This window comes from Panthera onca, chromosome B2, assembly GCF_046562875.1.
Source record: "Panthera onca isolate mPanOnc1 chromosome B2, mPanOnc1 haplotype 2, whole genome shotgun sequence".
In the NCBI taxonomy this organism is placed as follows: Eukaryota; Metazoa; Chordata; class Mammalia; order Carnivora; family Felidae; genus Panthera; species Panthera onca.
In genome coordinates this window covers 11,567,288-11,579,930 of record NC_138343.1, presented here as the reverse complement: position 1 = coordinate 11,579,930, position 12,643 = coordinate 11,567,288, and the positions used below count along the sequence as shown (strand labels likewise).

The 12,643-nt window shown below is 43.7% G+C and overlaps 1 protein-coding gene across 13 annotated transcripts in view; it reads right to left on the bottom strand.

Annotated features, from left to right (window-relative positions):
- Positions 1-12,643, bottom strand: part of NUP153 (nucleoporin 153) — a 92,320-nt gene that overhangs the window by 7,964 nt on the left and 71,713 nt on the right. For 10 of the 13 annotated variants that reach the window (XM_060614730.3, XM_060614724.3, XM_060614726.3 and 7 more), the window contains 4 exons: positions 11,954-12,586; positions 7,149-7,343; positions 4,255-4,308; positions 3,163-4,047 (listed from right to left, as the gene is read on the bottom strand). In XM_060614730.3, coding sequence (XP_060470713.1) covers positions 3,163-4,047; positions 4,255-4,308; positions 7,149-7,343; positions 11,954-12,586 — 1,767 coding nt within the window. Of the gene's footprint in view, positions 1-2,268; positions 2,797-3,162; positions 4,048-4,254; positions 4,309-7,148; positions 7,344-11,953; positions 12,587-12,643 lie in introns of those variants that run through there. The other 3 variants (XM_060614727.3, XM_060614728.3, XM_060614736.3) reach the window with 2 other exon arrangements.

Here is a 12,643-nt window from a genome sequence, read left to right as displayed (position 1 = left end):
AGAACAAGGAATCACAGAAAGCATTTGTCCCTTGCCTACGGTCCACACATTCACTAGAAAACAGAAACAGTAACTTTTTTATAAAAATTCATTCAGCAAATGCACACACTATATTAAATTATGATGTAAGCAAATACATCCATCTTCCCTTTTACGGCTTCTGACGTGTGTCTTACAGAAGAAGGCAAGCCCTCAGCATTCAGATTAATAAGAATAAAAACATCCCTTAAATTCAACACATCCAGCTGAAGACTACGGGTAACAGCTCGGACAGTGGGAGACAGCTGTGCTCTCGACTTTGCAATTTATGTTAGCAAAATTATCATTTCTCCAACCAGCAGTCAATTCTCTCTGCAGCATTTACTGACCAGCGCGTCCTTCACTCGCTAATTTGTGACTCCACCTTTACGACACGCTAAATTTCTAAGTATGTGCGCATTTGTTTCCTCTATAGCTACTGTTACTAGACTGTTTTAATTATTGTAGCTTTATAGTCTGGTTTGATAGTAAACCTGTTTGTGTGCCTGCCCTTCTCCCCAAAATTTCTTGTGCATTTTCCCTTCCATGTGCATTTTAAAATTACCTTAGCTTGTCACGCTCCACAAAAATTCCCCTACAAACGGAAATTAAGGGGGTGCCTGAGTGGCTCAGTCGGTTAAGCGACTGACTTCAGCTCAGGTCTTGATCTCGTGGTTTGTGAGTTCAAGCCCCGCGTCGGGCTCTGTGCTGACAGCTCAGAGCCTGGAGCTGCTTCAGATTCTGCGTCTCCCTCTCTCTCTGCCCCTCCCCTGCTCACGTTCTGTCTCTGTCTCTCAACAACAAATAAACGTTAAGAAAAAGAAACGGAAATTAAGGCTTCCAGTTATGGAATGAGTAAGTCACCGGGATAAAAGGGAGCGTGCAGGGAAGACAGTCTATGGCACTGTAACAGTGTTGCGTGGCCACAGACGGTAGTTACACTTGTGGTGAGCACAGCAAATGCACAGAACTGGGGCATCACTGAGTTGTACACTCGAAACTAAAGTAATGCTGTGTGTCAGCTACACTTCAACTAAACACAAAAAACCAAATTATCTTGGGGGAGCTGGGCAGGAGACTATTCTCACTCAGGAACAGGTATTAATAAATAGGTCTTTTCTGTTCGTTTAATTATTTAGCCTGTTACAAGTTCTGTTGCTGTTATGAAACACAAATTAAAGATGTTAGAAAATGCAAGGGACATTTGTCCAACTATTTATTGCTGATTCAGAGGAAAGCTACTGGTTTTTATATGGTGATCCTGAAACCACCCACTTTACTAAAGACATTTTTTCAACTGTTCCAATACTGTCTCAGTTCCAATACTGTGTACTGGACAGGGCTGGCCATAATATGAAACGGGCACGAGTGTGATTTACAGACAATGGAGCAAGTTGGTTCACTTTCAAGTTGGTTAATGAGAGGTTAAGAGTGTCTATTGCAATGGAAAGAGTATAGTAACACCATAATTATATCCGATTAGACCTGATCTTATTTTTATTCCTTTCCAAATCATATATAATTTAGTTTTTATTTTTTTCGGAGAGTGTTTTGAATTTCCAAACAGACAATAGACACAAACTGCTCACACCTACTCACTGAATTCCATTCTCCCTGCACCCCCGCACCCCCGCACCCCCCACCCCATCCTGGTCAGGTTAATTTTTCATCTTGCTCCCAATATATTATTCAGAAGTGTTCATGGGTGTTCAATTCTTATTTTTTTTGTTTGTCTGAAAACATCTCTATTTTGCCCTCACGTTCGACCAAATTTGGCTGGATATAAAATTGTAGGATCAAGACCATTTTTTTTTAACATTTATTTATTGTTGAGAGACAGAGAGAGACAGAACACAAGCAGGGGAGGGGCAGAGAAGGAGACAGAATCTGAAGCAGGCTCCAGGCTCTGAGCTGTCAGCAAAGCCCAACGCGGGACTCAAAATCACGAAATGCGAGATGGCTTGAGCCGAAGTCGGATGCTTAACCGACTGAGCCACCCAGGTACCCAAGACCATTTTCACGGGGCACCTGGGTGGCTCGGTCGGTTGAGCGTCCGACTGTTGATCTCAGCTCAGGTCATGGTCTCGTGGTTGTGAGATCAAGCCTCGCACTGGGCTCTGGGCTGGGCACGGAGCCTGCTTAAGATTCTCTCTCTCCCTCTCTCTCTGCCCCTCCCCTGCTTGTGCACGCGCTCTCTAGAAAATAAAAAGACCGTTTTCACTTTGAGGACAGTGCTCCACTGTTTTAAGCATATGATGTTACAAATTAGAAGTGTGATGCTAACCTGATACTTGTTTATTTGTGGCAAACAGCTTTCCTCTCTCAGAGAGCTTTCAGGATTTTGGCTTTGGTGTCCTGTCATTTCACTGGTCTTTGCCAGTGAGTGGGCCATTTCCATTTTTAAGGCCAGGGTCTTGCTCTACAGGGAGGAAATACTCTTCCGTCACTGCTTTGCTCCCTCCTCTGCCCTGTCCTCTTCTTCTAAGCACTCTTCTTGCAATGGCCTGAGAACCAGCTGGACTCCATTCTCTCTACACTTCGGCATGGGCTCTGGGAAATCCCAGTTCACCAACCTATCATCTGTGTTTCTTCTGCTGCTCAGCCCACAGAATTTTATTTCACCAAGCACGTTTTTAAGTTTTAAAAAAATGCTACTTCATTTTCTCTTCAGGATTTTAGTTTTCATAATCGCCTCTGTTTCAGAGATTAACTCTATTTGTGGTCTATGCTCCTTGGACGCCTGATGATGACTGGGTAACTCTATTTGTGAACGAACGCCTGCACAGAAAGATTTAGTTAGAAAATATTTCATGAGCTGACAAAAGAAGGCCTACTTTCCTGAGCGGTATGCCAATTCTGATGGTCAAAGCTCAAACAGAAGGGAGAAACATGGACAGATGGGAAATGCTGGGGGCTCTCCATCAGCGGTGTATTTCTCAGAATCAGATCTGCAGGCAACATCATTGCATCATAAGGGTTTGGAGCCGTGAACACTGCAAATCCTAGGCTCCTTCCCAGAGAGTCTTTATTGGTCTCTCTCAACTATGTCCAGTGTAAACCATTCCCTGACCTGCTGCATTTGTCCAGATACCAGAGATGCCTTGCAGAAAAAAAAAGAAAGAAAGAAAAGTGTTTAATACTCACCAGTCGTGGTATTGGTTTGAGACCCAAATGCAAACGCGGCCTTTGTAGGCTGTTCCGATTCCTTCTCAGATGGTTTTGCCACACTGAAACTAAAGGTGGCCTTTGCAGAAGTCTCATCTTTGGTTTGCTCCGAATTCCCAAAGGAAAACACTGGTTGACACTTCGGCTCCTCATTGTCCGCTTTCTTCCCAAACACCAGAGAAGTAGAAGTGACCGGCTCTTGCTGTTTCTCTTCTGTCCTTCCCAAAACGAACAGAGAGGCAGATGGCACGGGGGCAGGCTCCGTGCCACCAAAAGTGAACCCTCCCTTGGTGGCGGGCGTGTCTTCTTTGTTTGCTTCTGACGTCTTCCCTGTGAACGGAGCCACCGAAACGCTCTTGGCTCCTATGGCTCCAAAGCTGAAGCTGCTCTTGTTCTCAGCGGTCACCCCGGTGACGGCAGCAGCAGGTGCCGGGTTAATGACACCTGTACCAAAGCTAAAGCCTGTAGATGAAGATTTAGGGAGCTCCTCTTTCTTCTCTTGCTGCCCAAGATTAGACACCCCAAACTGAAACGGAGCTAACGATGCCGTATTGCTTAAACCCGAAGAGAGTCCGAACTTAAAACCATTATCGTTCTTGTTGTCCTTTTTAGCTTCTTCAGGCTTGGACTCGGACGAAACTCCAAACTTAAAATCTCCTATTGGTTTTGAAAATTTAAAGCCTTCACTCATGGAGTTTGGAGACTCAGAATCTGAAGACACACCTATCTTGAAGCCTCCCTGCTCTCCAAATTTAAAATCTCCAGTGCTTGTTAAAGTCTGAGAAGGCCCAGAAGACGACGACGGGAGACCAAATTTGAAGGATGAGGCAGCTGGGTTCGGAGACGGGGAAGACGTGCCAAAGCCTTCAAAATATAAAAGACACCGAATTAATGCTATCCCCTCAAACAAAATGTACACCTGAAACAGAAAGAGAGACACAGGAATAACTTCGAAAAGGCCTATGGTGAAGAGTGTGAGGAAGTGGCAGCGAACGCCAACTAGTTGCCCAGTATTCAGCGTACGAATCACACCTCGACCCCCACAACTACACTGACATGCCACTTACTCACCTGGGACACTGGCAGAGCTCACATCAATTTGGTGAGGCAATAATGGCAAGGGGTCTAGGAAAAACAGACACTTTATAGATTACAGGTGGATGTGTAAAACAGCATGAAATTTGTGGAAGGCAACTGTCAATATTTACCAAAATTTCCAAACACATGTATCCTCTGACCCAGCAATTCTAGGGTTACGGTTTTGTTTTTGTTTTTTTTTTTTAATTTTATTTATTCATTTACTTCCTTAAGAAAGGCAGACAGCCACACGCGGCACCTCATCTGGATGTGCCTGGAGTCTTGGAAGCTTGACTACCCTACATTCTGCAGGGAGCTCTCCTGGAGAGCTTGTCTGGAGGTTCTAGGAGGGGAGCACAGCTACTTCTACACTTCTGCCTGAGCAACAGTCAGTCCCCCTCTGTCATGCAAGCTCATCCTCTTGGGCCCAGTGCACAGCTTCGGGAGGGAACCCACATAGAGCCGTGAGGGAGGAAGGGGACACCAGCCTAGCCAGACACATGGGCCAAATCAACCCTGGAGATCACTCGGAGTGACAGATGTCACAGCCAGATCACCCTCACATCCTAAGTCTTTATTACTTTTTTTATAGAATATAATTTATCGTCGAATTGGTTTCCATACAATATCCAGTGCTCATCCCAACAGGTGCCCTCTTCAGTGCCCATCACCCACTTTCCCCTCTCCCCCAGCTCCCATCAACCCTCACTCTGTTCTCAGTATTTAAGAATCTCTTATGGTTTGCCTCCCTATCTGTAACTTTCCCCCCCGCTTTCCCTCCCCCATCGTCTTCTGTTAAATAAGTCTTTATTTTAAAGAAATTCAAAGACACATAAAATGCCATATGCAATCCCAGCAGCTATAAATGAAGAATAAAGAACAAAGGTGTGTCCAAGCTAATCTGTGATAAAATCAAGGGGGCAGAAAGGCAGTATGATCTACATTTTCTAAAACAGACAGAAATAAAAATATATACAATTTCTATATATAGAAAAATATATAGAATTTGCTTATCATGTGCATAAATAAACTATGGAAAAGTTGTAAGGAACTAACCACAGTTATTACTGTTGGTAGGGGAGGAAGGATGGAAAATGAACCAACGGGGACAAGAGATAAACTTTTCTCTGTGAATCCTGTTGTAACTGGAGTTTGAAATCTTGTAAATGGGCTACTAATCAAAAAATTTTAAAAAGACTTCAGCATCAAAGAACCAGAAGAACTGCATAAGCAGAAGCTCACACTATATTGACAAGATCAAAGTCTTGGTTTCATAATGCTTTTTTGTAGCTGAGTAAACTGGAAATGCAGTACTTGACTGATGAGCTGAAAACAGATAGAATTCGTGTGCCAAGATATTTACTCCTCATTCTGCTTACCCACGTATAAATAAGACCAATGACAGCCAAACTTTACAAGCCCTCATATCTGTAGACCTTCCCCTCTTTAATGATGATACATTCCCCTCTTTTGCTAAGAAACGTAACTGAAAATTATCAGAATCTCAGGAGCAAGTGGCCTATCCACAAGGTCTCTAAATACCTTAAGCGATATTTCTTTAGACAGGAAGTTAAAAATGAAGGTGCTGAAGACAATTAACTCATTATCACCTCTGCCTCAAAGGGACAGATTTAAAGGGAAGCTGATTACTGTGCAGCAGGTAGAGAACATGGGAAAAGGACCATGAGGTTAACGACCTCAAGTGGGCTGGAAAGTAGGGATCTTCTACCACACCCAAATGCAGTGTTTTTCAAACCAGTTGTGACTCACTGTCATGCAATTTTATGGGTTATAACCAGTAATTTTCTTCTAAATGAAAAAAGAAGAGAAACAGGGTAACTTAAACATACTAAAGAGTAAGAATTGACTTGTAAAACTTCTTTTCAATCATACAAACACCCTGTGCATGAGAGGGGGTCACAATGTAAAAGTTTAATGATGGGTTTCCAGTTAAAAAGTTTGAAAGCCACTAGTCCACAGAATGGTTACGAGCAGATAAAGCTTGGCATACTTTTTTAATGCCCTCACAGACTAACCTTCGAGGCCTATTCCCTTACAGATTAAACTCTTTCTCCCCTCTCCCTGACTGTTCCTTCAGATCTAAAATCTCTTTCCCAGCTTTTATCAAGATTTTGACTGAAATGTACCTCACGTGAAGTATGAAATAAATCATTAATGACTACGGAGACGAAAAATTTGACCTCCACAGACAGTCTTAGCATAAATTATTTTTAGAGGTTCCTCCTTTATATTTACAGAACAAAATATGAAGAGAGCTCTTTTTCTGGGACATACCCTGGGAAACCAAACCCCACATCCAGAGTACTTACAATAAGGCTCTAGGGGTGTAAATTCCCAGATAAGAGGAAATTCATCTAGATGCCAAACAGGTTAACAATAAAAAACAAGTAACTGAAACTCTCTCAGATTCAACTACACAAGAGAGAAGTTCCTCACCCAGTTGCAGAGAAGATACCTCACTGCTGGCCAGTCTAATAATCTAACTTTACAGTAACTCGGACACAGATGTGAGGTCAAAGTGTCCAAAACAATACCTCATTTTACATGCATTTTCAACAAGAGAAGGAACAATTTTTAAACTAAAGCTGTTTGCAAATATTTCACTTTAAAATGATGATACAAGGGGTGCCTGGGTGGCTCAGTCAGTTGAGCATCGACTTCAGCTCAGGTCATGATCTCACAGTCTGAGTTCGAGCCCCGCATCAGGCTCTGTGCGGAAAGCTCAGAGCCTGGAGCCTGTTTCAGATTCTGTGTCTCCCTCTCTCTCCTCCCCTGCTCATGCTCTGTCTCTCTCCTCTTAAAAATAAATAAACGTTAATAAATAAAATAAAATGATGACACAAGGAGGCACTTCACCCAGGCCTTACCTTTGAACTCAGACTTTGTGCCTGGCTTTGCACTTTCGCATGCTATGCATTTGGTAGAGTCGGCTTTATTTTGCACTAGGCACACTTCACAGTCCCAGCTTCCCTCTGGTTTCTTGAACTTGTCTAACCCAAGGCAGCTTCCAGAAGACAGAGAGGCAGGGACGGTGCTGCTACTTGAAGCAGGTACTGAACTTCCTAAAAAAAAGTGAGGAAACACATAAAACTTCCAGTCCATGTTATGTCACGTTATGTCAACATCTTAAGACACCACTGGGGCGCCTGGGTGGCTCAGTCGGTTAAGCGTCCGACTTCAGCTCAGGTCACGATCTCGCGGTCCGTGGGTTCGAGCCCCGCGTCAGGCTCTGGGCTGATGGCTCAGAGCCTGGAGCCTGCTTCTGATTCTGTGTCTCCCTCTCTCTCTGCCCCTCCGCCGTTCATGCTCTCTGTCTCAAAAATAAATGTTTAAAAAAAAAAATTACAAAAAAAAAAAAAAAAAGACACCACTAAGTGTTCAATTATTGTTTCCTATTAAGACAGATAAAATGCCAGAAATATAAACTTCACATTGTTAAAAACAGTACAGACATCTCAGATTTCTTTTAATCTTATAAATAAGCAGCTTATGCTCCCCCGGCCTAGTGACAGCTCTCTTCTTTTTTTTTTTTTTTTTTTTAAATTTTTTTTTCAACGTTTTTTATTTTTGGGACAGAGAGAGACACAGCATGAGCGGGGGAGGGGCAGAGAGAGAGGGAGACACAGAATCGGAAACAGGCTCCAGGCTCCGAGCCATCAGCCCAGAGCCTGACGCGGGGCTCGAACCCACGGACTCACGGACCGCAAGATCGTGACCTGGCTGAAGTCGGACGCTTAACCGACTGCGCCACCCAGGCGCCCCACAGCTCTCTTCTTAATCTGAGGTCTGAATAATCATGGTTTAAAAAAAATTATCAGGACCACAAATCAGAACCTAAAAAACTAAAATGTTCTTGGAGCTCCCGGGGGGCGCAGTCAATTAAGTGTTTGACTTTGGCTCAAGTCATCATCTCACAGTTTGTGGGTTCAAGCCCTGCGGGCTCTGTGCTGACAGCTCAGAGCCTGGAGCCTGCTTCGGATTCTGTGTCTCCCTCTCTCTCTGCTCCTCTCCCACTTGCACTCTGTGTCTCTCTCTCTCTCAAAAATAAGCAGTAAAAAAATTTTTTTTAAAAGTCAAAAAAATAAAATGTCCTTAAGAATATTTGTCAAACCATAGCCAAAGTATGGAAAAAGCCCAAATGTCCATTGACAGATGAATGGATAAAGATGTGGGGTGTGTGTGTGTGTGTGTGTGTGTGTGTGTATGTGTATACACATACACTCGGCAATCAAAAAGAATGAAATCTTGCCATCTACAATAATGTGGATGGAACTAGAGTGTATTATGCTAAGCGAAATTAGGCAGTAAGACAAATATATGACTTCACTCATATGTGGAATTTAAGATACGAAGCAGATGAACCTAAGGGCAGGGAAACAAAACAAGATAAAAACAGGGAGGGAGACAAACATAAGAGACTCTTAAATACGGAGAACAAACTGAGGGTTGCTGGAGGAGCTGTGGGTAGGGGGATGGGCTAAATAGGCGAGGGGCATTAAGGAGGACACTTGTTGGGATGAGCACTGGGTGTTATATGCAGGGGATGAATCAGCGGATTCTACTCCTGAAAGCATTATTGCACTATATGCTAACTAACTTGGATATAAATTTTTTAAAAAATAGAAAAAAAAAAAAAAAAAAAAGGAATTTTTGTCAGATTTCTTCAAACAGCACAACATTTTAAACGAAGATGTAAGAGGCACCTGGGTGGCTCAGTAGATTAAACATCTGAGTTCAACTCAGGTCATGATTTCTCAGTTGGTGAGTTCGAGCCTCTGAGCTGTCAGCACAGAGCCTGGAGCATGCTTTGGATCCTGTATCTCCCTCTCTCTCTGTGCCTCCCCTCGCTCACACTGTCTCAAAAATAAACATTAAAAAAATTTTCACATTTATATATATATATGTGTATATATATACACACATACATACATACATACATACATAAGATATAAATCGCAGGCAATGATATCCTAACACATAAAATACACAGCCACAGACCACACTAATTTTAAGATTTCAAAGCACAGGTCTCTGCCTTTGAAATGACCAGTTTTGCAAAGAAGTGTTCTATCATCCACTTTGCATTTCGACTCACCACCACCTACTGTGTTCATGGCATTAGTATTTAACAGACATTTATTAAGGTTCTAAGGACATAAAGACAACTGAAATGCTGCTTACCTTCTAAAAGTGCTAATGGTCTAAGAAGGGGGCAAGTAAACACACACACAGTAATCCCATCATCAGAAAGGAAAGTGATACAAGAAGGAAGGAAGTGACTAAGGGGCAGCAGAACGGATTCACAGACGTGACGTTTCAATTCTGAGACAGAACTAGAAGTTTTGTAGGGAGCGCGGGGGGGGGGGGGGGGGGGCGGCGGTGATGGGAAGGTGGCTCCACAAAGCGATCAAGAAGCCTGTGTGTTAGGAGCAGAGCCATCCATCTGGCGCCTCCCGTTTCCACATGTTCTCTGACTGTCGCCCCTCCCAGCCACTGGTCCCTGTTCCACCGCTGTGCTGTCTTCCACCTTGCCAATAAAACCACTCTCAGAGGTTCCATCTTTGGTCCACTGTCCTCCTCTTGAGTCTCATCTACTCGGACGGTTTCCTGACCTGTACCCGCGGTCCCCTTCTCAGATGTAGGGCCACCCTCTACCCGGTTAGCGTGGCTCACGTCTCCTCCTGCCTCCCATGCTTCCATCTATCTCATCCCCTTCTGCTGAGCCCACCACCGCCACTCTATGCCAAGCGGCCCTCACCTCTTGTTTGAACAACAGCCTTCTCACTGAGACCTCTGCTCTCGTTCCCTGCAATCCATCCTGCCGCAAAGCAACCGGTGCCAAGTAGGTTTTGGTTTTCCTCACTGGTTCCTCCTTTAAAATGAACCGTTCCAAAGCTCTGTTCCTGCCACTCCCTTAAGATGGCGGAGTGCAGGTTTAGGCCATCTCCTCTACCCCCTCCCTCCCTCACTTTACGTCGCCTCTGCTCCCATGGCTTATTTGAAGACTATAGCCTGATGACTCTCATATTTGTGTTTCCCGCGCCGAGTATCCGTTACAGTACATCCCGAGTCCTCACGTATATGTGAGCATGGGCTGCACAGCTTCAAATCACCTTGTCTTCAGCCACGCCGTATTCTACGCCCAACCTGACCGCACCAGCACATACCACCGTTCTCTGGGCCTGTATGTATTACCGCTACAACCTCCCATCTGTCCTCTGGTCTCCAAATTTCACTGCCTTCAAATCGACCCTCCAAAAAGCCACCAGGCAATGTGTCAAAAATACAAATTTAGGGGCGCCTGGGTGGCTCAGTCGGTTAAGCCTCCGACTTCAGCTCAGGTCACGATCTCGCGGTCCGTGAGTTCGAGCCCCGCGTCGGGCTCTGGGCTGATGGCTCAGAGCCTGGAGCCTGTTTCAGATTCTGTGTCTCCCTCTCTCTCTGCCCCTCCCCCATTCATGCTCTGTCTCTCTCTGTCTCAAAAATAAATAAAAAACGTTAAAAAAATTTAAAAAAAAAAAAAAATACAAATTTAACTGCATCACTCCTCTGCTTAAAATGATGGTTCATCATTGACGGGATGATGTCAGATTTATGTAATAAATATATGAGCTTTCTTTATTTGTGAGTAACAATTTACTTCCTAACTCAGTTTTATTCTCCCAATCAACTCAATTAATTTTGGTTTCTCGCATGATCAAGGGCCTGTTTTTGTTTTTTGTTGTTTTTTGTTTTTTTTTTTTAAGAGGAGGAAGAGGCATGCCAGCTGGAAGGAGAAAGTTATTTCAGAACAAAGCCTCTGAAATCTTACTCCTCTGGAGATGTCCAGTAAGAATTAGAGATACGGCTCACCTCTTGTGTTCAAACATGGGGTACAGGCTAACAAACCCGGAGCTCTCCACTGCAGACAGAAGACTACACATCCATGAATAATGCAATAAAAAAGGAAGTGTAATTCCCAGGATATCCATAACAGTTTTTATTTAATACCCATGTTACTATACATCGGTACCAAATAATTATATGAGATTACAAAAATATTAAAGAGTCATTTCCAGATGGGACTCTTCAGTAACTTTTTCAAATTTGAACAGAGAAACAGGAAAAACTCAAGCCTAACTCCCTTCTTCTTGCTGTCAAGTTAGAATGTTTTCATTAGTGACTCAGTAATTGACTATCCTTGCAACACCTCTGGCAGCTGGCATACAGGTATGGGTCTCCGCATTAATATTCAGCCACAACTGTTTCAAAAGGCAAGACTGTCTACCTCTTAGTGAAACCTTCTCTGGGAATGACCATCTGTCATCCTCACTTGTACTTCAAGGAAAAGAGACAAAGTGACATTTTGTTCTGGATAACGGTGGAGAAAGACTGCCCCTTCTAAGATCCTTCAGCATCTGTATTAGTCAGCTTTGAAAATGATCATGAAAAGCAAAGTTTCTGATAAAGTGTACATAAAAAAGAGGTATAAGTATACACTGGGCTATCCTGAGAGAACACACAGATCCAGTCCTGGGTAAGTCATTTTGCCTCAGACAGCTTAGAAAAATTAAGACGTAGGAGGAAATGCTCATCCTGAAACATTAAAAATATTAAGGCTGTTCTTAGCAGAGAAGTGTAAGCGTTCTACTAAAATAACCAACAAAATGATCTCAGACAGCCATACACGTACCTGGCTTCTCAGACACACAGGACACACATTTACTGTCTTCTCCATTATTAGAAACACAGCATACTGGACACTCCCAAGATCCCAGCGGCCTTTTAAATTTATCTGCGAATCCTACGGCGCCCGTGGTCACAGTGCAGGTGGGAGGTGCGGCGGCCACGGGCACAGCGCTCGCCACAGCCACTGGCAGCGTAAGGACTCGCTTCACACCAGTTCCGGGTTTCGGTGTCTCACAAGCTACACATTTCATCGCTTCGGGTTTGTTTTGCACTAAACAGGTGTCACAATCCCAGGTCCCGACTGCTGGTTTAAATCTGTCTCCAAAACCCGTCCCTGATGTAGAGAGAGTTGACTTGTCACTTTTGCTTGGTGCTCCAATTCCAGTTTGTTTCGCAGTATCTTTTGCTGGCAATTTTGTTGCCTGACAGGCTATGCACTTGCCGTCTGTAGCTTTGTTCTGGAGCAGACAAGTATCACACTGCCACGACGACGATCCAGATGACCCAGATTTTACACTTTCTCCAAACCCAACTACTCCCCCAGAAGAAAAACTACTTATTGCTGGTCTTGTATAAACTACTGGGCTTGTGGTAGTAGGCTGAGCAGCAAGAGAATCTGCCTTTGGTGATGTGAAACCTGTAATAGGGAAAAAGAGTGTAAGTTAAAAAGAAAGAGACAGAGAGACAGAGAGAG